At 41.3% G+C, this 23993-nt stretch overlaps 2 protein-coding genes and 1 long non-coding RNA gene across 4 annotated transcripts in view; 2 read left to right on the top strand and 1 right to left on the bottom strand.

Moving 5' to 3' along the window:
* si:ch1073-15f12.3 (laminin subunit beta-3) overlaps nt 1-1415 on the top strand; it is a 39945-nt gene extending 38530 nt beyond the window's left edge. The window contains exon 23 of the mRNA XM_036151300.1: nt 1009-1415. Coding sequence (XP_036007193.1) covers nt 1009-1148 — 140 coding nt within the window. The 3' untranslated portion in view covers nt 1149-1415. The remainder of the gene's footprint in view (nt 1-1008) is intronic.
* A 2853-nt stretch (nt 1416-4268) lies between these two features.
* The window catches only part of LOC110367401 (calcium/calmodulin-dependent protein kinase type 1D), a 112589-nt gene continuing 92864 nt past the window's right edge, over nt 4269-23993 (bottom strand). The window contains exons 9-13 of the mRNA XM_036151301.1: nt 9984-10062; nt 9819-9906; nt 6518-6870; nt 5612-5699; nt 4269-5534 (exon numbers count right to left, since the gene is read on the bottom strand). Coding sequence (XP_036007194.1) covers nt 5636-5699; nt 6518-6870; nt 9819-9906; nt 9984-10062 — 584 coding nt within the window. The 3' untranslated portion in view covers nt 4269-5534; nt 5612-5635. The remainder of the gene's footprint in view (nt 5535-5611; nt 5700-6517; nt 6871-9818; nt 9907-9983; nt 10063-23993) is intronic.
* Nucleotides 7497-22315, top strand: LOC110367402. 2 transcript variants are annotated; one of them, XR_004933496.1, is made up of 3 exons: nt 7497-7737; nt 12403-12695; nt 22135-22315. It is a non-coding gene; the product is annotated as an uncharacterized LOC110367402 (long non-coding RNA). The 2 variants fall into 2 exon arrangements; XR_002427436.2 differs by lacking the exon at nt 7497-7737 and adding an exon at nt 11305-11735.

The following is a 23993-nucleotide window of genomic DNA, read 5'->3' on the forward strand; positions in this document are numbered from 1 at the left end:
TTGCGCCTCCCGATGACGTCACCTTATGGCAACACCACTCAAACAAACTACATAGAGCCCGCGGTCTGCATTTGTAACGAATCAATTTTATTAAGTTAATTTAGCGGTTTCTTTTTTCTCAAAAGCTTGAACAAATATTCAAGCCATTTTACAAATAAATAAAAAAAAAATAAAAAAATTTGACAATTGGCTCAATGTTTGGAAGAATATTGTTAACAAAAATGGAAGGGCTAGCCAGACTAATTTATCCAGCATATATCTTAAATGTACCAAATACCACAATAAAAAAATAATCAAATTCATCACAATTTCATCTGGAATAATAAAAAAACATGTGATCAGAAAGAACAACATCAGTACAAAAAGGAGGAATGAACTTTATTGATTTTACAGTGATGAATGCCGTGATAAAATTAAATTTGGCTGCTGACTTTTATTAAAAATGAAATGAGTTTATGGTTTAGTTTCCCTTCACAACTTAAAAAAAATTGGAGGAATTAAATTTCTCTAAGGTTGTAACTTCTTTGATCCTGCAAAATTACCGATTAAATTGTCAGACTACCACACAAGTATTCCAAAATGATGTTAAAAGTTTTCATGCCTCGACTAATTTACAGGAAAATAACCGTAAATTAACAAAATAAAATTGATTTGTAACAAATGGAGACCGCGGGCGCATAATCTAGTTTGTTTGAGTTGAGTTGCCATATGTAGACGTCATCGGGTAGCACCCGAGCCAATCTGGCAGCCCGAGTCAATCTGGTACCTACACCGCCCTCAAACCCAGAGAGCAGTAGTACCACAGATCGTCACTAGGAGGCGAGGAATCCAAGGAACCGAGATAGCTTGGTGTGTAAACGGTTGTTAGAACTAAGCTTGGCTTGGTTAACTGATCTAAGCTCGGACCGAGCTCAGCCTGGATCGGTTTAACAAGGGTAGTGTAAATGGGGCTTTTGAGTGTTGTCTGAATCTGTTAGATGATCAATGCTTGGTGTCTCTGCTGTTCAGGAAAAGCAGACTCCCTCAGACGACTACAGCATGAGATCTTTCAGAAGTCTACAAAGCTTGAAGGACTGGATGCCAAGCTGAAAGATATCTTGACAGCACTTCGAAAAAGAGCAGAAGAACTCAGCAGCTGTCAGAACTAGGCCCCCATGTGCTGTGCCTTGGAGCTCGTCCTGCTGCTCTATCATTAAAAACCTTAACTCATATTTTGTATTTGCTCTCGTTGCATGGCACTTTTTCAAGAAAATCCATCTTTATACTTACAAATAGTGATCCATTTCTCACTCTGCACTAAACTCCACTGTTCAGGAAAGGGTCATTGATACTGTACAGTATAATTGTTTTGGTTTGCATCTGCTGTTTATGCACCTTTAAAATAAACGCTTATTTACTGATATGTGTCTACCATAGCTGTAAGGAGTTTGTTGTCCTTTTTTGTTTTTATTCAAAGAGAAGCAGGAGACGTAGTTACAACATATTTAATGTGAAAACAATACAAAAATGCACTGTGCTCCATATGGAATTACAGTCTTACATGGCATTACTAGTGTTCACTAGAGATGCTCCGAGAGATGGAAAAATGCTTGGAAATGGACCATTGTTGAGAAGACATTCAGCAACTCAAAGAACTTAACATTTTGGACACTTCATACTTTTCTCAATGGTTACCTATATTTTTTTCTGAAGGGAAAAGAGCCTCAATTCATATTCCCCTTGGAAAGGCATTTTCAAATCTGAAAAGATGCGAATGAGTCAGAACCAACTTCAGCGGTTACCAGGAAGGCTGACCATGTTACAGCAAACATGCATTGTTGAATTCTTTAATCTCTAAATAAATGCACTGGATTGAAAATGTTGGCTTACTTTTGAACATTTTAGAGTTAGTCTAAAGCCGGGCATACACTGTAAGAATTTTTGCCCTTTTCGGGCCGATTCTTCAGTCGTGCGAGAATTTTCTGGATGGGGTCGAGTTTCAGCTTGATCATGCATCCTGCGTTGTGTAGTATACAGGGGGTAACGAGGGGCGATTCGCCTATCATGACCACCTCCTGATCAGGAATCGGACGGTCGGTTGAAAATCAAACAAGTTTGAAATTCAGTCGGCCCTCGTGAGTGATCAGGAGTGATCGTGAGCGATCGTGAGCGCATCCTGCTGTTGAAGCAGAGTTACGACCGTCTACGAGCCAATTTCCCATGACCTCGCTCACTGCGCACGCGCAAACAAGTAGATTTTTTTTTGCCTCTCAAACGAAAACATAGGAGCGGAGAGAAGCATGACAACGGTACGTGTGACATGGAGTCAAACTACGGAGGAGTAACTCATAGAATTGCCAAGGCAGCGCATTTTGTTCTATTAAGCCTTATATTTAACAGTGAGCATCGACACTTCCGCCTTTTTCTTCTTCTAATGTTGACATTTGGCTTCCGGGTAGACGAGTACGAGTAGCGCCCAGGGGCGGATTTACCATTAGGCAAAACTAGGCAGTTGCCTAGGGCTCCCAACTTCCTGGGGGCCCCCTAAAACTCCTTTACATGTATGGTTACTACAGCTATTATTTGTGCACATTAATTACGTTGACTAAAATCCTTTCGCTAAAATGCCATCAGAATGCTTATTATATTAAGTGTGTCTCGGGGTCCCCCCTACAGTCTCCACTACATTGGATCAGTCCATTTGCTGCGCATGTGCAGAAAGGTCTAGGCAGACGGCACAGCAGACAACCATTTGAAAACAAACGGCGAGGAGACGAGACGAGAAGAGAGGAAGAGAGAAAATAAAATAAAAGAACGAAAAAGGAAAGAAGCTACCCAAATGGTGCTCAGAAGAGAAAGAAGGAGAAAAGGAGAAAGCTGCTCTCAAAGTTACCAAAAGTAACTTTGCAGGGTCATTCCATGAAAACTAAGTTTGGGTCCATAACATTCAAAGAGGAATAGAAGGCATAATAAAACCGTCAGTAATACTTTAAGTGTCTGAAGCCATTAATTCAAGTTTAGATGCTAGCATGAGGTAAAATAAAATTAAATAATAAATATACATTTTGCACATTTATAACTTTTAGTGTTAAACTTGAAATCATTTTCTCAGTAATAATGCATATAATTTGGTAGGGCTAGGCCCCCTCCTCTCTCTGTCTCTCTAGAAACTCTTCTTATCTGGGGGACTGTTTTTTTTTCTTTCCATATAACAGGTAGATGTACATTTATTTAATTTAAAAAAATATGTAGGAATAAAAATTGGTATTGTCTGAAATAAAAACACGAACTTTGGCATTACAATCATTTTGACAGTTTATCTTACCTGCCAACGATATTGGGAGAGATGACCACCTTTCCATATCTGATTTCGCCTTATCCACTGTTACTTTAAAATTGTGCTTAAATAAATCTTTATATTTGCTTGTTACCGTAACACCTAAATATGTGAATTTGTCTTTCATGGTTGTAAAAGTATAGGCCTGGAATGATAGTCTCCTCGACGTTCATTAATTGGGAAAAACACTTTTTTCTAGATTAATTTTATAACCCGAAACCCTCCTGAAGTTTTCAATAATGAGAGCCACCGAAATGCTTGCGGCAGGATGTGACAGGAAAAAGAGGTCATCAGACTATGGCGAAAGTTTATGATTTTGCATCCCCCTGCGTATTCCCCCCAGTTCAGCAGCATTCCTCAACATTATTGGAAGGGGCATGATTGCCACATCAAAGAGCAGGGGTGACAGGGGACACCCCTGTCTTGTTTCCCTGAAACAGAGGGAATGGGTCAAATATTATGTTATTCGTTCTTACCATATCTTGGGGATTCGCATATATTAACTCAATCCACAAACAAAATTTAGGACCAAATCTCAATCTCTCAAGGATGTTAAACAAATTAAGATACTGTATTCTATTAAAGGCTTTGTGGGCATCTAGGGATATTACAATCTCTTGATCAATGTTATCATCAGCAGTGTATATCAAATTAAAAAGGCGACGGAGATTACTGGGAAGTTGTTAACCAGCAACAAATCCTGTCTGGTCAGGATGTATCATATTACTTAACAGGCTCAATCCTTGCTGCTAGTACTTTGGTCAATTCAGAGGGCCCCATGCCTTTCTTTTCCTAGGGCCCCAGATTTCCTAAATCCGCCCCTGGTAGCACCATCTCCCTACGGGGCTGAGTCTGACTTTGTGGTTTTTGAACGTACAGTGTGAGCAGTCAGGTCGCATTATAGCATTGGGCCGCACAGTGTAAGAACAGATATCGTGAGCAGTGAACTTTTAAACCCTGCGGTTTCGTCGTACAGTTTGAGCTGTATATGAGTACCACGACTGAAAATATTGTACAGTGTATGCCCGGCACAAGGAGAAACACGTTGATGTTTGTCATTTACAACACTACCATGCTCATCCCTGATAAAAAATACTAAAGTCAGTTTAAAATCTCATTTGTCTCACAGCTACTGTGGACATTGTCTGATCTTAAAGGTAATTACTTTAATTGCACAAAGGCTACAATAAAATATTTGTAAAACTTAAATATAGGGTTTTAAGATCCCAAAATTGGAATGTTTTAAAGTAATCATTGGCTGGTCAAAGCTTAGGGGGAAAAAAACTGGAATCAGCGATACATCTCTGATCGGTGCATCTCTAGTTCACACAACATCTTTTTACCAGCTTGTGGCACTTTAATCACTTTAAGAGAGCATCTTACAGACATACCAAAGAAAGCACTGCAGACAGCCATCTGATGGGATTCAGTGATGCTGTGGTAAAGTTTGACTGACATAATAAAAGTAATATAGAGCAAGCCCAAATGACTGTCATATATAAAGGAAAGAAAGGAATGAAAATCATTTCTTAATACTAAAAGGGGGAGGGGGTCACACAGATTCTAGTCTCATCTTTGGTGATTTACCACCAGCTCATTCTAACTTGCTGTTGCCACTTTGTTTTTGTACATTGGCATAAATAGTGTGTTATAACTATATAAATAAGTGTTTGTGTATAATGAATATAGGAGATCACACAAAAAAGTGTTCTCATTAATGAAGAAAAAATTTACTATAATAGTCCGAACACAGAGAATAAATAATTTTTTTTGAATTTTTACTGGCCTTCATTAGGTTCCTGGCATAGCCATAAATAGATTAACATAACTATACAAAGACACAGGGTTGTGTTCAATAGCAACAAACTGAATACAAATGACACAACCCTGAGTAATTATGAGTTAAGCTATCCCAATCCCAACCAAATTCAAATATCAATGGTATATAAATATTACTTAAATCACCTAGTTCTTGACAAAACAAATACTTCGAGAGTGTTGTTACATATTGGTATAACTCTATCTATTTAAAATATATGAGTATCTGCTAAGAACATTTAAAGTGTGTTGCGAGCCCTTCGGCCTCACACTGTCTTTGAATCTGTAGTCACAGAATAAACTTCGATGGGCATGGTTTCTGCAACAAGCAGTATGATGAAGTTTAGCAGTAGGTCTGTTGAGGAGGACGCCTGTGAGGATCATGGACCCACCAAACATACTGAACAAAAAAATCAAGTGTCAGAAAGACAGAAACAAAAGCTTAATCTGAATTCTTCAACAAAAATTATAGTTTACCTTCATCTTTGGTGAGTCTGTTCATCACATGACTGTGCAAACTCCAGACTGAAATGACTGGTCCTTCCTCTGAGCCACAACATCCAAGCTGAACCACAGCATAACAAGGAGGAGGTACTAAATTATTTCCAAAATGAACAATATAGCTCAAAACAATGCCCTAGGAATCTGTGGTTTTACTTTGTTCATAAAGAAACTACACTGGGCTAAAGAATTGAATAAGTCAAGTAAATCTTACAAATTAGTCCACAACAGAAATAATTGTTAAAACATTCAAGTAACACAAGAAGCATTAAACATGTGAAAAAGGAATGTAACACCAAGAAATTAGATGTGAATTAGAAATTGTTATGCGCAAATCAATAGCAGCTGCTTGATTAACAACAACAAACTTCCCAAAATAACTGTAATACAATCACAAGTAAAAGCCATGAACACAAACAGCTGTGGACCAGGACGGGTATTTTTTTTGTTTTGTTTTTCTTTTACGGCATATGATACTGGGAGACTTCATATAATTAAGGGACTGGAGAAATGTACTTAAAAAACTCTCAATAAGAATATGAAGATAAAATTAGTGAGAATTTCCAAGAAAGAAAATATTAACATACCACAGCCAATAAAACTCTGGAACTGCTAGAAAAGCCCAGTCAATTGCCTAACTTGTATCCAAGTAACACTCTCACACAGTGAAAAGAACTAAAAGTCAGTGGGCAAAAGTTTCCCACGAGTTATTCCAATGTTTTATCCCTAATTGCATTTGTGGACTAACTTGCTTTGATTCATCTTGAATGTGTAGATTATTTTTGTACTTACAGAGAAACTCACACGTGCAAATAGGATCCATCTAAAAACAGTTTTTATCTTTTCTAGAAAAATGTCAGAGGGAAGGGGAGTAAATCTCACCTCTGGCATGGCTTGAAATGAGTGTCACCTTCTGAATGGAAGCTATGGGCATCATCTGTAGGATCTGCAGTGGACGTGCAGCCAGGTTCCCTGTGAATAGATCTTATGGGTGGACAGATCCCTCTGCATGACTCTGCATTAGTGCTTGATAGACGGTTAGTCATCACAATAGAGTTCCCATTAGGATCGCGGGGGTCGTCCTTGTCATAGCAGGGTTTCAGCAGCTCTGAGTCAGTCTGACAGGAAGACTCAACTGCGACGATGGGAAGAGAGAAGGGCAAAGGGTAGGCCTCGCTCTGGGATAGGTGCAGTTTCCTCATGTGGTGAATTACTGAGGCTACATTGAAGGCTTGCTGTTGGAAAAAATCATGAAAGTATTTTGTGAGTGTGGACTTATTAATAGAGCTATTACTAATTACTTACTAATCCGACCATTTTCATCTATGGAATCTAATCAATTTAATTTAGTTAATTCTATTTTTACAGTACTAGTTCACAACTTTTTTTATCTTAAGGCACTTTATAAGACAAACAAGTCCAATTACATCAAATTCAATACTTTTTTTAAATAGTCTGACCATATATTAAAATTTAAATACAATCAAACAGTCCAATTCAGTCTAGTTATAATACAATACACTGAGCATAACTATTTGGCAGGCTGTATTTTTGAGGATAAATTTTATTGTTCTCAGTCCTTCCAAACTGTCCAGTATGGTTTAAGATAAAGAGTCCTTATCCTTCTGAAAGATTTTCTAACATTTTCTGACTTTTTAGAGTAAGTCAAACCTTATTTTTTGTGCAGTTTGCTTGAGGAACAGAAGTTTCCTAATAATTATGTACACCTTGACATAGGTGTGCTACAACCTCCCTGAATATAAATATACACAATTGATATGCTTAAAGGAGCAATAAGCGAAATTTCATTATTCAGAAACAAAGAACTAAAAAATAGTGATGTGAAGAACTAAAGGTGTCTTACTAGATGGAATATGGTATGATGTCACACACCATCTCTCTGTGTTGCTCTCCAGTCCCTAGTTTACAAGCCAGGCCAGTCACGTGTGCATGTTCGTGCACGTGAACAGCTGCCACTCTACATTTAGCCCTCCCTGCTCATAAAACGGCACCGTCAGAGCAGTGTAGCGTAGAAACAAAATGGCGGCGAGCACGTCCCATGGATCGAAAGGTTCTCTTGCTAACAGCCTTAAAAAGATAAGGTGACTTACTTCTTCACTAGACATGTTACTCCAAAAGGTGATGCTGTTTTGCTGTTTATTTGCCCTTTGTAAATATGCGCATAGAAAGCGACTGGTGAGAAGTGGAGAGGAAAGGGGGGCTGCAGATTGAGCGGAGGTAGAGAGGGGGGGTTTATCTCACATCCTGTTTTTGCCTGAAGATGAAAAACAACAACCTGTCTAGTGGTGAACTATTACTTATTGCTCCTTTAAGTACAATAAGTATTTAAGTTTATTCAGCTCGGAGTGGGAAAATATGCATAAGAAAGAGCACGTGGTCAAAATGTTCACTTACCTAATAACTGAAAATAATGTGAGATTCTACTCATCAGAAAATGACAATGACTAAAATTGTCCTTGTAATGTGAGTTGATTGCATCAACTCCTCTGCAGTTCCTCGTCTTGAGGAAGCATGTGGTGACATAGAGGAGGAATAACTCCCTGTTAACAGGAGGCAATTTACAGAAGACCCAGGATTGGGATGAGTGGTTATGACCAGGGCTTTGAACCTATTTTTTTCCCCAATCGGTTCGTTCCGAACAGAAACGGAATTATAACGTTTCCGGTTATGAGTTCCACCAATAAACTGACGTTCCCGAACCGGTTAGAACAAAAAAATACTGTTCCCGGAACAGTTAATTTCGTTCCTTTTGTTTGACAAATATAGCTATTGATATTGTGTTTGGAATGAGCGTTTTACTTAACGATGGATCGTAATTTACCTCTTATTTAAGATGTGTAGCTCTAGTGGAGACACCGCTCTCTCTCCATTCAGTCAGCGAATGTGTGATGTGATGTCACACAGGAAGTGAACCTCAGCCGTCATGGTAACGTGCGCTAACCTGACTTCGCCAGTTGTATGTCGCTCCGCCTAGCTTCACTAACCTGACTCCGCCAGCTGTATGTCGCTCCACATAGCTTCACTAACCTGACTCCGCCAGCTGTATGTCGCTCCGCCTAGCTTCACTCACATACATCTGGGACACCTCCACAGGAATTGCCTTTATTGAAGGCTGGGCCTTATCAAAAATCCTTGCATATGATTGGATAAGCCACTTGTCTGTCATCTTTAACGACGTGCTATTTCAACCACTCACATCGAAGCCATACCGTGACGCTGCGAGAGCGACGCAGGAAAAAACGCGTTTTATTGACAGTGAGCTGACAGGAAGAGGGGGGAAGACAGGCGGCAAAGCGCCGCAGGTCGGAGTCGATCCCGGGCCGGCCGCGTTGAGGACTAAAGGCCTCCTAACATGGTTCGCGCTAACCGCTAACCAACAAGATGTCTGCTGCGGACGCGCCCCGGAAAACAAAACTTGCCAAATCCGGTCGGGAGAAGGGCGAAAACATCGTTTCCACCAACAAAAGCCTTCAGGGGCGTTCTCTGATGTTCTTTGAATGAAACAATATTAGGTAGATTGGACAACACGGAAGAAATAGCAGCATTAATGTTAACGCTTGCTTCCTCGACGAGCCGCCATGGCTATCAAAACAGTCTCACGTCATGGTCGCATCTCCACTACGTCACATCTATGAAACTCCAGCCCTGCGTCCTGATTGGCCAGACAATAAAATTGGTTGGAGAAATCACTTTCTATAAGCGATGTCCCAGATGTATGTGAGTGAAGCTAGGCGGAGCGACATACAGCTGGCGAAGTCAGGTTAAACGTGCGCAGGAAAATAATTACTTTTTTTTAGTTAATTAGGCAACGAAAACTGAGGAACGAAATAAAACCGGTATTAACCGGTTACCATTATTTTCAAATAAGTGTTCCAGTTGAATAACATAAAAAATATTAATGTTTCCGGTTTCGTTTCTGTTCCCTGTAAAATACAAAAAGTTCCCGGTTTTCGTTTTCGTTTCTTGAACCGGTTCAAAGCCCTGGTTATGACTGAATTGTCCTTAGGCTATGAAGTTGACTGGACAGTGTTGGTGTGTTTTAGGAGAATATCAGCTCCGAACTCTAAAAAATTAGGAATTATGTGGGTAGGGATATTGAGTCAAACATCCAGCCTTTCAGTATCACACAGGGGGAGAAGGAGCAAACAATAGCGTCACTAACCTTCCACTTGGATTTAGCAAAGTTTCTTCCAATCTGCTCACAGACAGACTGGTATATGTTCAGGTTTTTAGCTGTGTTTTCAGCAATCCTGAAATTACATGAGTAGTATATATTAGAAACAACCAACAGAAACAAAAAAAATTGTAGTTAAGACGGAGAACTCACCAGGGATGTCGGAGGGCCTGTCCAGTAGTGAAGCGTTTTGTAGGGTTTTTTTCCATCATATTCTGAATGAAGTCTTTGGCTGTTGACACATGAGATAAAAATTTAAGGATTGAAGCTGCTTTATCTGAATAGGAACACATGTTTAAATCCCAGCAGTCCTAAACATAGCACTGATTTTATTAATAGTTATTAGTCACTAATTTAAATTGTTTAGAGTTACTGAATTGACTCTAAACAATTTAACTCCTTTGAATAGCAACAAGCACAATAAAAAGCAGTCAGTGAGGGCTGACATTCAGTTTGTGCAGCAACTATATCTGTCTTAATCAAGCAGGTCAAACCACTATAAATGTCTCCAGAAGGTGATGTCACTGTATGCTTGTTTAAATCAGGCTAATCTTAAAAGGATTATATGAACAAATCCTGCTCCAGGCAAGCCAGGTCTATTAATACAGAATCATTTGTACACAAAGTGCTGTACTAAACATCAAAGGAAAGCCAGAAAGAAATAACAAATCATAAGCATAAATGTAGTGCAGAAATAAAAACAATGTTAAATACAGATATTAAAACAATTATTTCTTCTTTAATCAAAAGCTTCAGTAAGCAGATATGTTTTCCGTGGTTCCTGCCCATCTCCTATACATTCTTTATTGATCACAGCAGTTCTCAGGCCATGTGAAAAATTACTTGAGTGAAGGGAAATATTTACTATATTTCAGAGGCAAAACAGCAGTTTTTAAAGTCCAGAGGCCCGTTCTTCGTACGTTGCTTAAAACATCCAAGATCAAATGAGACATCCAAGATGATTTCATCTGGCTAATCATGATCCGGCTAATTGGGTTCTTCGAACACATCTGTTGTTTATGATTAGTATCACTGGATTGAGTTATCTGAGACAATTGCGCGTCCATGCGTTTGTTTAAAAGGGGAAATGTGTCGATAGTAGAAACAATGAACAGCAACGCTGCTATTGGCTGTTCAGCATGGCCAAAGAACGCCCACAGTTTTTTTCTCAAGCAGAACACGAGCTTTTAATGGAAGGTTATGCCGAATCTGAGTCATTAATTAAATCAAAGTCTGCTAAAGCCAGGACAGAGGGCTGGCAAAAAGTAGCAGACAAATTAATGCGTAAATACTGTCCATGGTAGATGTTTCTATCACTTTCTACAGTATGAATTTTTGCATTTTAATAATCTCATATTTACTTTGTTCTTTTATGTCAGAGCCTCCACGGGACCCACTACAACATGGGGACAAGTAAAAGTGAAATACAAGAATATTCTACAAAATGGTAGCCTTTAATTATTATACTTTATACCTCAGGTTCTGGATGATGGCTATGGGCAGGAAAGATCTCTTGTAGCGGTCTGTTTTACAACCAATTTGAAGAAGCCTTTGACTGAAGAGACTCCAATGTCATGAAAAGGATGTTCAGGATAGTCCATAATTTTCTTGATTTTATGCAAAATCCTTCTTTGCATCATCGACTCCAGAGGTTCCACAGTCATCCCCAGAACAGAGCCAGCCTTCTTTTTCAGGTTGTTGAGCCTTTTTAGGTTCCTGGCTCTGATACTGCAGATGATGGCAGAGGTGATGACACTCTCAACAACAGACTTATAGAAGACATGAAACATCTTGCTTGAAACCTTAAAGAACCTACGCTTCCTCAAAAAATACAGTCTGTTCTGTCCTTTCTTGTAGATGGCTTCACTGTTGCATCTCCAGTCTGTTGTCCAGATGAACACCAAGGTATTTATATTCCTCAACCACCTCCACTTCTTCTCCCATGATGGAAATTGGATTTGATTTAATCCTGTTTCGCCTGAAATCTACAATTATTTCCTTTGTTTTGTTCACATTCAAGATGAGATGATTGCTTCCACACCATGCCACAAACAATCCACTAGATCTCTGTTCTCAGCTTCTTGTCCATCTCGGATACACCCGACAACTGCAGAGTCATCGAAATGTCATTTGTCCCTGCATGCAAGGCGACTTTTTTTAATATTTGGATGTGCGACTTCAAAGCTATAATTTTCTGTCTCATCTCAAATACCAGATCATCATGCAGACAAGTACCATGGCGGATCTCCCAAATATGCTTTATACAGAGCTGTCTCTGACAACCAAAGCTTGAGGCTCAGTTGTTTGGGATTTTTAGATTTCTCACCATGTAGTGATGAAGGCTTCTCTTGGTCATCAGATGGGGGAGCAGCGTTTAATATAATGGGGGCAAGCATGTTCTTTTTTTTATAGTATAATACTATATAGTATTATAGTGTCTTGTCTAGCACTGTGGCAATAAGAATTGTTGTCTTAATGCCAAAAAGAGCCCAACAGATTTTACTTTCTTTTTTTTTAATAGTGTCCTGTCTGGCAATGTGGCATTAAGAATTGTTGTCTTAATGTCTTAAAGGGAGGAGGAGAGACGACCCCAAGGAAACCCCCCGACAGCCACAATGCTGAAGCCCCCAGGAGCCACGGGGACAAGCCCGTGGACTCCGTCAGCAGCCAGCTATGGCGGAGAGGTCCGGCCATGGGCCCTAGGGACCCGAGGCCCCAGGGGTGCCCCGCCCCCCGACAGGGGCTCTGACCGAGCCAGGCCCTGAGAAGCAGCTGCCAGGAGCGAGCCAGTACCCATCCAGGCACCAAGGCCTGGACACACAGTACCACCAATGCACCACCAGCCCAAGAGGTCCACCAGCGGAGGTGAGCAGGAAGGGGGGAATGGGCTCCACACTTAGTAGAGACCTGAGATGTCCTGGGAGAGGGGGCAATACAAACCCAACATGACAAATAAACAAACAGAATACTACATACACAATCACATTCACTCATTCCCTCCCTAGTGCCCCAACCGCAAACACTCCTACAAACGCCAACCCTCCTACAAACACATCCTATATTCCCAGGTCCAGGCACCAGTACCCCAAAGGGGAACACAGCCCCCGAACCTGGTAGGTGAACCCTAAAATCAAGATGGGGGGGCACCATCACAACCCGACCTGCCCGGTTCATGCTTCGGTCCTGACCCCCCATCCTGGCCCCAGACCAGACGGCCCATGGACCCACCTACCTTGAGATGGGGCCAACATGAACCGAACGGGCCATACAACCAGACTTTTTATTTTCATTATTTAAAATTTTTTATTAAACAAAACTTACATTGCAAAATCTTGCAGACGTACACAAAAACTGGAGAACTGCAATAACGAAAAAAAGAACACTGTTACGCCAGTTCAGAACGTGACACACTGCATTTCTCATAATGCAATGTAAGGGGATCAAAATTACCACCAACTCCCATCATGCAACACGGTCAAAATGGCCACCGACCTTAGTGACGAGATAACGTTGCTACGGGGGAGGGGGGGTTTATACATACGTACAACTCTCTCCACAGCTCAGTGAAGGAAGACCGCTTGGAACTCAGGTCCACGAAGCTGTAGAACACACCAAACAGGTTACCACCCATATTCTCAGACAACTGCAGAAATGTATGGTAACTGAAGAAGACCTTGGTGGCAGTAAACACCCTAAATGATTTTTAGGAGGACTGATAGCTTCCATAGCAGCGATCGGATCACTTTTCTCAGTTGGTCTCTCAGCAGCGAATTCCATCAGCCTTAAGACCGTCCAGAGACACGTACAAGAACTAGATGAAGAAATGCCAGAAATCCAACAGAGACTCCTCCTACAACAGACATTGTTAAATATCCAAACTAAAACACTTCAGGGTACAATGGTTAATCTAAATCAACACTCTGCACTCCTCAATAACACCATGCATGCTTTGGAAACGCTCACAGAACTGGTAAAGAATGACGTATACTCAGGTTGTTAGAGACTTAATGCAGGACCTCACTCGAGAGATTAGTTCATCCGTAAATAGCCTTGCTGAAGGACGGATTCCTCCGTACCTGGTACCAGTAGAGTTGGTCGAAAAGATTCTCAAATCTGCCTCTAGTGAAACCCTGCAACCACCACAAACACACCTGGCTTATAGCCTAGGTAGTGCAATTCCAATATTTGTAAATCCTGACAACTTGGAGATAGGATTTATGCTAAACCTTCCCATCACTGAAAGAGCTAACGTGTATAGGCTTAAATCAGTATTGAATGTCGGTTTTTGGCAAGGCGAGACCCACGTACACCTACAAAACCCCTCAATGTTAGCCTATCATGATGCTGACCCCAAACTTTATTTAGTCCCTAATTTGGATTTGTGTACCAAAACTAAGGACATTCACTGGGTATGTCCAAGCAGTCCATTTATCAGAGACATTACCAATTACCTGTGTGGTCTAAGGAATGAGTCCTCTGAACAAAACTGTCAGGCTAGAATGACTCTTAAAGACGCAGGTGTGGAAACCAAAATTGAACGGGCAGGTAACCGCTGGCTCGTTAGCACCCCAGAGGCAGAAGCCCTGTTATCATACGAGCAGCATGACACAGTTACTAGACTAAAACTACCCAACCAAACCATTTTCTGTTCCCCACCTCAAGGTGCTGTAGTCCACATTGGAAACATGGTTCTGCATCACCTGGGCGTTGACAAATATGACTCAGAGATGGAAATAATAGATATCTTTAGAATAGAATAGAAAAGAATTCAACTTTATTGTCATTGCACTGTCACAAGTACAAAGCAATGAAATGTGGTTTGCATCTATCCAGAAGTGCTAAACAGGATATAAATATTATTTATAAGCAGGGTGCAATTTGCTGGGGGGGATTTTCCCCCCCTCTGGTTGTGACATCCCCCCCTCTGGTCATTCGTGTTTTATCCCTGGGGGGGATACATTCCTCCCCCTTCTGATCTGAATAAGTAATATTATCAGGGGTTTAATGTTCTCCGTCGCTGTGAGGGACTTTCGTCATTTGGAAAATAAGCGCAAAATGTTCCGTGTAGACTTTTTATTCAAGATTTTAAACAGAAGCTGCGCTTAACCAATGAAATCTGGCAGAGCTAGGACATTCGCCAATCAGAAGGAGAGTAGGGCGGGTCTTTGCAAAGCAGAAATCTACCAGTCTGAGGTTTATCGGTGTTCAATCATTTTAACTTTTAAAAGAAAATCTCAAACTGACCACAGATGCATGAATGAAAGTAGCGGTAGTCAAAGGTTTTCTTTGGATTTATGTAAACCAGCAGGTCAGAAAGTTCAGTGCATAAAACAGCTGACAACAACTTCCCTCGGTAAGTGTGTCTGTTGCTGTTATGTTTTATTTAAAATTGAAAGAGTAACGCTGTAGCTCGGCTAATTTAGCGTGACGCGCTTTTCTTTTAAGAAGAAGAAGGAGGGTCGGAATGTGAAACGATGTCCCGGTTTGACTGGGTCTGATTCAGAAAAAGTAAAAAAAAAAAATCATAAATATTATTCCACCTGCGCTTTTCTGTAACAAAGAAGGTCGTGGAGGGGCTGTTGACCATCTCCAGCAGTCAATGAGCGAGAGGTGGGGACACAGAGTATATAGGAATGATTTATATTGAATGTTACAGTACAGTTAATGTACAGGTGTGAAGAAGATGATGTAATGATGCAAGCTGCTGTCTTTTTAATTAGCTGCAGTTTATTGAGGGTTTTGAAATCGTAAAGTGGAAAGGTGAGTGGACTGTGTACCAGTTTGGCAAAAGTGCGAAGAAAGAACTTGCTTGATGCTGCAAATATGAAAGTTAACCAGGTGATATTATGGATATGGAAAGTGAAGGAGATTATGCAGAGGGCTGTCCTTGATGGTGCAAAGGCTCTGAAGCTGGAAGGTGGGAGAGATACAGGAATTGTCAATGGAACTACCAGATTTGGTTAAAGTGGACTTGTTACAATAAGCAAATGAGGTTACTAAGGTGGCATGACGTCCACGGCCCGGGAATATATGGGCTGACTAGAAAATGTTTTCAGTCAAATTGATTGTTTTTGCTTTAACCCCTGAATATGATGGATTTTTCAAAATTGATATTAATTCATGTCTTGTGTCCTTCACATTTGTAAATTAATTTTGTTGTTTGTATTTAAAGAGTATTATTAAATTTTCTGCTCAAAGCTGTTAAAGTAAATTAATACCCACTCCTGAGTCCCGACAGTAGATGGAGCAAGTTTAAAAACAAAAGTCTAACCTACTGGATCTAGCTAGCTACCTGAAAGAGCACCTGCTAGCCAACCATTATTAATAAAACTTTGATTCATTAATACAACTTTTGAAATTATTCCCCCCTCTGGTTTTTTTGCAAATCGCACACTGTTTATAAGTGTATGTATAAGTAAAAAGCAATAGTAGGGGACTATAAAATGTTGTGTATGAATATAAATATGGGAGCTATATGCACAGATTATACAGACTATACAGGAACGTTAGGAAAAGGATTATATATGTATCAGCGGGTTTATAATACAAGATAAATAATGGCAGATAAGATTTACAGAATCTATACAGGGATACAATTTCAGCATTGATGTCGGCATTGAAAGACAAGTTTTACTTGCAGGCACCCAGCTGATAAAATTCAGTCTCACTCCATCAGAGTTGAACTCGGTCCCTCTGCTTTACTTCCCCAGAGCTACAGAGTCGACCAACACTCACATTATGACCATTATTGTGGTTCTCCTTGTATGTGGATGGGCCATCACCACCGCGATGGCGTTTGCAGCATACAAGCAGATCAAACAGTTGCAAACCAGGATTGACACCCTCACCTTTGTCGCCCCCAGGTTCGTAGCACCAGCTCCTCGAAGGCCACAAGCTGATTAGACTACGAACCGCTGTCTCTTTCCTTTCCCCTTTCTCCTCTCTCCTTTCCTTGGTTCAAAGTTACAAACCTGATGACCAATGAATGTATTGACAATGGATTGAGAAGTTTGCATTTATTTTTTTTTCTTTTATTGTTTGCCTTATTAGCCAATAGAAATGATTAGCTATAGCTTAACTCTGCCTAGGCTAGGTCACTGACTCAGGCACAATAAATGATTGTTTTCCTTCCTCTTGGATGATGAACTCAACTGCATGAATCCCAAAGGACTACTAGAAGGACTATTAGGTTGTTCCATTCATGCACAATGGATTTTCGTCACGCCAGAATGGACTTGGTTGTAGCGTTAAAGACTGTGACCAGCATCCCACTCTTAAAAGCTAAAGAGGGGTATGTTACACCAGTTCAGGACGTGACAGACTGCATTTCCCATGATGCAAAGTGGTCAAAATGGCCACCAACTCCAATCATGCAACACCGTCAAAATGGCCACCGACCCTAGCGACGAGATAACATTGCTACGGGGTTTTGCTTTTTTATAAGCAATGGACGCACTGCGTTCATCCTTCTTACTTGGTGCCCCGCCAGACTGGGGAGACACACAGCTGTTTAATCCCATTGGGATTTTCCCCATGTGCCACGCTCGATTTTCTCGCTGGACCGAGTATTTTCGAAGCAAACTTAATCCCTGCCGATGCAGGAAGTCGACTTTTAAAAGTACTTTGAATCCACTTCGATTAAAGACGGGCAGCCGCTTATCTCCCAGTGATCAAGTGACCACGCTTTCGTTTGGCCGAACAAAGCGTCTGAGGAGCCCAGAGAGTCGAAGGGATCTTCTCCCGTTTCCTCGCTGACCGAAGGACGGCACAGCCGAAGCTGAGACCAGATTTGCGGACCCGAGACCAGGACACCCACTGAGGCTACGTCAGAGTAAAGAAAAGATTCCCATTTTTATTTCTCTTTTATAAGGTGATATTTTTGTGCCTGGTCAGAAACCTATTTAGGATTTAGTTTAATGCTTAATTATTCCAAGACGGATATCTCTGATGTATGTGCATGCATTATGTAAGTTATTTTGGCTGTGTTTTGGTTTGTGGTTCTTATAAGTGGCTCCGCCGAGAGCCGATTTCTCCATATTTTCCCTTTCTCTTTTCTCTCTCCTTATCAGTTCAATCTCTTTGTGCACCCCTCTTCTAGTTTGCGCATTTTCTTTGAATTCCTCATTCAGGACCACCTCCCTAGTCAAGGCATACTCCACTAGCTGTGCGCTAAAGACGTCATTAGGACCTCCTCCTCACGCATCACGCAAGGTTGTAGGTCATGTGTCGTCATAGTCGCCATCTTGGGAAGGTGCAGCGTAGCTAAGCTGTAAGCTAGCTTGTTGGAAAACATTGAAGCGTCCATCTGGATTCTCAAAGCTGTTTTGTCTTTCAAAGCTGCTACATCAAGTGCCGACGTCTTGAATGTGATATTTAAACAACTGAGTTGAACTAAGATTTGCTCCCTCTCATTTGAATCCATTTTTGACTTGTTTATTTTTATATAATTATGCATGTTTATTTTAGTAGTGAGTGGAGTTTCCTAGGTTGTTGAATTAGAATAATTACTGTAACAGGGAATTGCTTTTGGTTCAATAAATAACAACGTGTGGTATAATAACTGTTTGTTTATTTCAATCCAGAGTTGCATGGTTTTTCATAATACAGAGTTACCTCTTTTTGAGTTAACACCTGAGATTAATAGAGACATTATCATTGGTTGGTGGTAAAGGAAGTAAGGATTAAACTCTAATTGCAGTTATAATTGAGTTATCAACGCTTGCTGGATAAACCTCATCGGTCAGAAACCGATCCAACCCCTTGTCCTAGCATATATGAGTTTCACAACAGCCAATTAATAAATGCATTATTGGTATTAATCATTACTTTAGCTATTACTTATAGCCCTGGGATCACCACCGTTTGAACCATATTTTGTTATAGCTACCATTTGAGTTTGAATGACCTATTATTAAAATTATGATAACAAATTATAATTAACAATAATAATCATATTCAAACAGTTTTCTGGCACAACAACGCAATGATAACAAATCACAGTAGGGTGACCGCACGTCCGGCGTAAGGCTGGTGACAGTTGACAGTCCGGATTTTGAATGCCCCAGACGCATATTTGTCCTTCTTTTTGAGGCACTAGTGTTGGGAGTGGATTTTTTTTTTTACAACTTTCCTGGGCTGACTGCAGCACAATGTCCAAACCCATATTTGTACGGATCTTGTTTTACCTAGGGATTACATGTTAATATGCTGCGCTGCAGCTGCATGACAGAAGCATAGCTGTCAAATCCGCGTCTGGGCTTGCTTTTTTTCTAAAGTCGCTGGTAAATTTCGTGAGTTGCGTTTTTTTAACTTGATTTTTGAACGTGCAGTCGCATATTTGGGCTGTTTCTCCAATAGAACCCCTTATCCTGATAGGGCAGATTAATTCTGTCTATCGCACTGTACAACAAGGGTCCTCGCGCTGTTGCTTTTTCCTGACAGCACGAGCCGGTTAATATCTGTCTGCATACAGCGCCGTAATTATTACAAATCACATGTGGTCCCTTGGTAAAACTAATACCGTGTGAATAGGGCAACAATGTGTTGAATAAACACAAATACTGTTTACACTTTTTGACTTTTCATACATTTTTTCCTTTTCAGCTGCACAAATACCACATTTAAACCAATCAAAGTTGTACTATAAATGAGAGTACAGTACATCGTAGTGATTTATTGATATGCCGCATATTGTCCTCCTTTTTGGTGTTATGGAAATGGTCACCCTAGATTACAGTGACAATAACTATAGGGAACTTTAAAGGTATTGGAGCAAGTAATTAAAAAAAATATATTTTATTTTAGTTTGTGGATTTTTTTTGCAGACGCAGATTTAACAAGTTTCAGTGAGGAGTAATACAATTTGAAATTATTAAAGAAAGTATCAAAACAAGGGGGAGTCTTTCCACTTAAAGATGTGCTACCCTGCTAACATGAAACAATTGGGGAAAAGTAACTATGCTTAAGTAGATGGAAATCTGCATATATCTTTTTTCAGCGAACAGCAGTGTATGTAATACTTAGCTAGCAAGAAAACAATATTTACCACATCAGACGATTATCAAGACAATCAAAAAAGGTGCAAGGGAATCAGCAGGACAATCACAGAAGGAAAATCCAGCTAGAATGAAGAAGATGGAGGGAAAAAATATAAGTATTGAAGTGGGTAAATCAACGAACCAATAAGCGTTTGTGCAAACATGCCCACACTGTCGGACCTCCCACAGGGGCGTGTGTGGGCGTTCCTACAGGAGTGTGTGGCTGTGCCTGAGGTTATACCCTTCTCAGTGGGGGCAGAAGGGGCCACCAGGGGTGAGGCCTACACAATAAGTCCCACCACAGATGTCTTACCCCCCCACTCAATTAATGCCCCACATATATGTGTGTTGTGAGCATGTTATGAATGAAAGTGTCTAAGATGCATAATAAAATTGGGATCAGGGATGTCACCAGACAAGCGGTACCCTCTCCCCAGCCTCATGCTCTCCCAGGAAGCCAGCTCCCCTGCTGACTCCATTAGGCACCCCCATTCTCTAAAAACCCACCTGCTCTTGGTGGGTTTTTTGAGGGGCCAGAGACAGGCGGCAGGGCCGAGAGCCAACCGCAAACCAGGACCAACACCAACCACCCCCAACCCGCCCACCCTACTTCCAGACCAAAAGAAAACAACGAAAAAAACTCTGGTTAGCCAGCCCGCCTGAACCGTGCAGACCCGTCTTCCCACGATAGAACCAGCACTGGGAGACAGCATGGACTAGGACCGAGATAAGGAGCCAGACACGGAGTCCTTCAAACACCCCCCCCCCCCTCCCCCGAGGAAAGAAAACATAATCCCACCCCAACACTAACATTCAAACAACTCCCAACCTACATATGACAGACACCCAGGCTGGGCCCACCCCCACTCCACAAGCCTCGCCCAGGTGGGGGCCACAGACCCCGGGGCCGGACCCACCAGACACCCTCAGAGCCCCAAGACCCAGACACCCCCTGAATCTGCCTACATGCTCTACTAAGTGATGGAGCCGATCAAAGGAGCCCAGAGAGCTCGATATGATGCAGATGCAGATCTCTAAATTGATTAATACTGAGAATTTTCTTGCTTTTCTAATTCATAAGGAAAGTTTTCTTTGCGATACATAAGGCAGTGAAAGCCATGCAAAATGATTTTTTTCCCAAAGTGCTTTCATCAAAGTTACCCAGCATGCAAACTGAGTGGGAAGGTGAATTTTTGCAACTCTGGCACTTGTCTTAAGCACTAAGACAAGACCTTACATATCTGTACCCAGAACCTCTGAACAGGTGTACATAACCATAGGGCATGAATATAACTGTCAGGACTATTGCCTGTGCACTGTGAACAGATATTAGTTTGTGCAAAACCCATCCCCAATAATCTTTGACCTGTATAATGTACTTTGTGAAGGATTTTGTATTGTATTAGTTGTAAATGTGGGTTTCCACTCATTTTGAAAGTTCCTAAGACATATCTGAGCCAAGATGTTTTGTTAAAAGCTGACTGATAAATCCTCTTCCCATTTCATAATAGAAATGTTCTAAAAAACTTACGTTTTCTACAAATTCTGCAAGCTGAATGTGTAGTGCAAGAGCAAATAGCTAGTTAAAATTGGGTAAAACCAGAGGTAGGTAGTAACTAGTTACATTTCCTTTACTAGAAGTAGTTTTACTACACTATACATTTTACTTCAGTAATATTATTAAGAAGTATCACTACTCTTACTTGAGTAAAATTTCTGGCTAATATACAAACAGTGAGTAACTTAATTGAATAAACAACATACTTGTTTTAACCAAAGTTGCATCAGAGAGACACATCTACAGTTTATTTCAACCTGGAAAGACTCTCACAGACAGAAAAGGAAATTAGAAAGATTTATTGACATAAATCAGAAAGTTCTTTGGTGCTTAGACCCTGGCAGAAGACACGAGAAATGTGAATGTCTATGATCTTGGATGATCGTTTTAGGATTATTTTTTAGAACTGGTGGTGGAGGCCAGAGGAGACAAGGAAGCCAGGTAGAGTATCTGAGTACAAAGGAGGAGATGGAGTGGAGGTGGGTCGAAACTAAACTGAAGATTGGGAGTGTCAGACCAGCTGTTGTGCTGTGACCTTCACACCTGCGCATCATCACTATGATCAGCAGCTACTGCCATATAAGGATGGACCCTCCACCTGCACGGCGTCAGATTGTTGTCTAAACCCAGTAGTAACACTTTCAGGCCATTTGTCTGTTTAAGCCAAGTTTTACATATTTCTAACCTGCCTGTTTTCTCCCTTGTCCAGTTCCTCTGCCTGCCTGGACCTGCTTTCTCACCTGCCACCTTGGATTGCCCAGCTTCAACCTCCTGCTTGTCTGACACTGATTACAAGGATTGCCCTCAGCGCTGACTAATTTTACAGATCTGACCACTACCTGCCTGACCAAGAGAACCACTAAATAAAATCAACCTAACCTTGCCAACTGCTCAGTCTCAGCGTCCATCCATGCCTAAAGTGTGGGAGATTCCATGTATGGAGGGCCTTATATGTGTGAAGAATATATTATATGTGCCATCACACCATGGCTAAATTGTGTGAACTGTGACATGGGGAAGGATTAAAATTGGGTTGTGAGAATAAGAGTTCCAGGCAAAGGATCTGCCTCTCAGCAGGGGTTCCCTGCTGCTGTAAAACCAAACCACTCCCCCCACAGACAAAAGGTCAGAGCACTCCTGACCAGACTCTCTTTCATACCCCGTTTACACTGCCCCTTTTTATTAAATGCGCCGAGACTAGCACGAGCTCGGTAACTGAGATAACTATCGAGTGTAAATGGAACACAAACTGAACTGAACTGAGCCAGACACAACTGGACCGGTCTAAATGCAGACCAGTTACATGTGTGAGCTCGGCCTGGTTTTTCCCTGGCCCGGTTCTCTAATAACAAATACCCCGTTCACACTACCCTTTTTTAACCGAGCCGAGACCAGTCCGAGCTCGGTAACCGAGATAACTCTCGAGTGTAAACGGTAAGCAGACTGAACGGAACCGAGCTAGACATAACCGGACCGCGCTAAATGGAGACCAGTTCCTGGTGTGGTCTCGGCCTGGTTTGTTTTGGCCCAGTTATCTGATAGCGAAGAGCGCATGAGCAGACCACATCATTCCCTTACAGTCAGCTGACTGTCCGCGGTTTTTCTGCCGTGTCTGGCTGCACGTCCCGATTCACACTCCATTCAGACAAATTTCAGACATTCATAATAATACTAGCTTCCTTACCGTGCCACACTGGTTCCAGTGATGATTCTGCTTAGCAGCGTGATGAACCTCAGCGTCTGTCATTGTTTCCAGAGTCTGTAAATCCTTATTAGACGTTTGTTTGTCTCATCCACTTCCCAAAAGCCAACTCCCTCAAGTATTTACCAATGGTTGCCTTCTTCCCCTGACTCTCCGCAAAAACCGAAATATCACAATATCAAGCATACCATCCTGAATGTTACGGGCACTGCCATTTTGATTTGCTTGGTTCCGCCTTCAATCCCAGAGAGTAGTAATACTGCAGATCGTCAATAGGAGGCGAGGAGCAACCAAAGAACTGAGATAAGCGTGGTGTGTAAACGGTCGTCAGAACGAGGCTCAGCTTGGTTAACTGATCCATGCTCGGACTGGTCTCGGCTCGGATCGGTTTAACAAGGGTAGTGTAAATGGGGCTAAAGAGCGCATGAGCAGACCACGTCATCTCCGTGCGGTCAGCTGAAATTTGAGACATTCATAAAAATACTAGCTTGCATACCGTGACACATGATTTCCAGTGATAATTCTGCTTAGCAGTGTAATGAACCTCAGCCTCTGTTGTTTCCTGCGTCAGTAAATCCTTATTAGACGTTCGTTTGTCTTATCCACTTCCCAAAAGCTGACTCTGTCAAGTAAATTCACCAAAAGTTGTCGTCTTCGCCTGACTCTCCGCAAACAACGACGTATCGGCAAGCATAACTGCCTGAATGTTACAGGCGCCGCCATTTTGATTTGCTTGGTCTCCAGATGGAGCTGAAAAGCCAGGAAATCGGTCGCAACCGATCAGATCACACTTTTCCAGCATAAATAAGTTCTTAACAGCGAATTAATAAATGCATTGTTAGTGTTAGTAATTACAGGCTTGTAGC

The sequence above is a fragment of the Fundulus heteroclitus genome, chromosome 20 (assembly GCF_011125445.2).
Source record: "Fundulus heteroclitus isolate FHET01 chromosome 20, MU-UCD_Fhet_4.1, whole genome shotgun sequence".
NCBI classification, from domain to species: Eukaryota; Metazoa; Chordata; class Actinopteri; order Cyprinodontiformes; family Fundulidae; genus Fundulus; species Fundulus heteroclitus.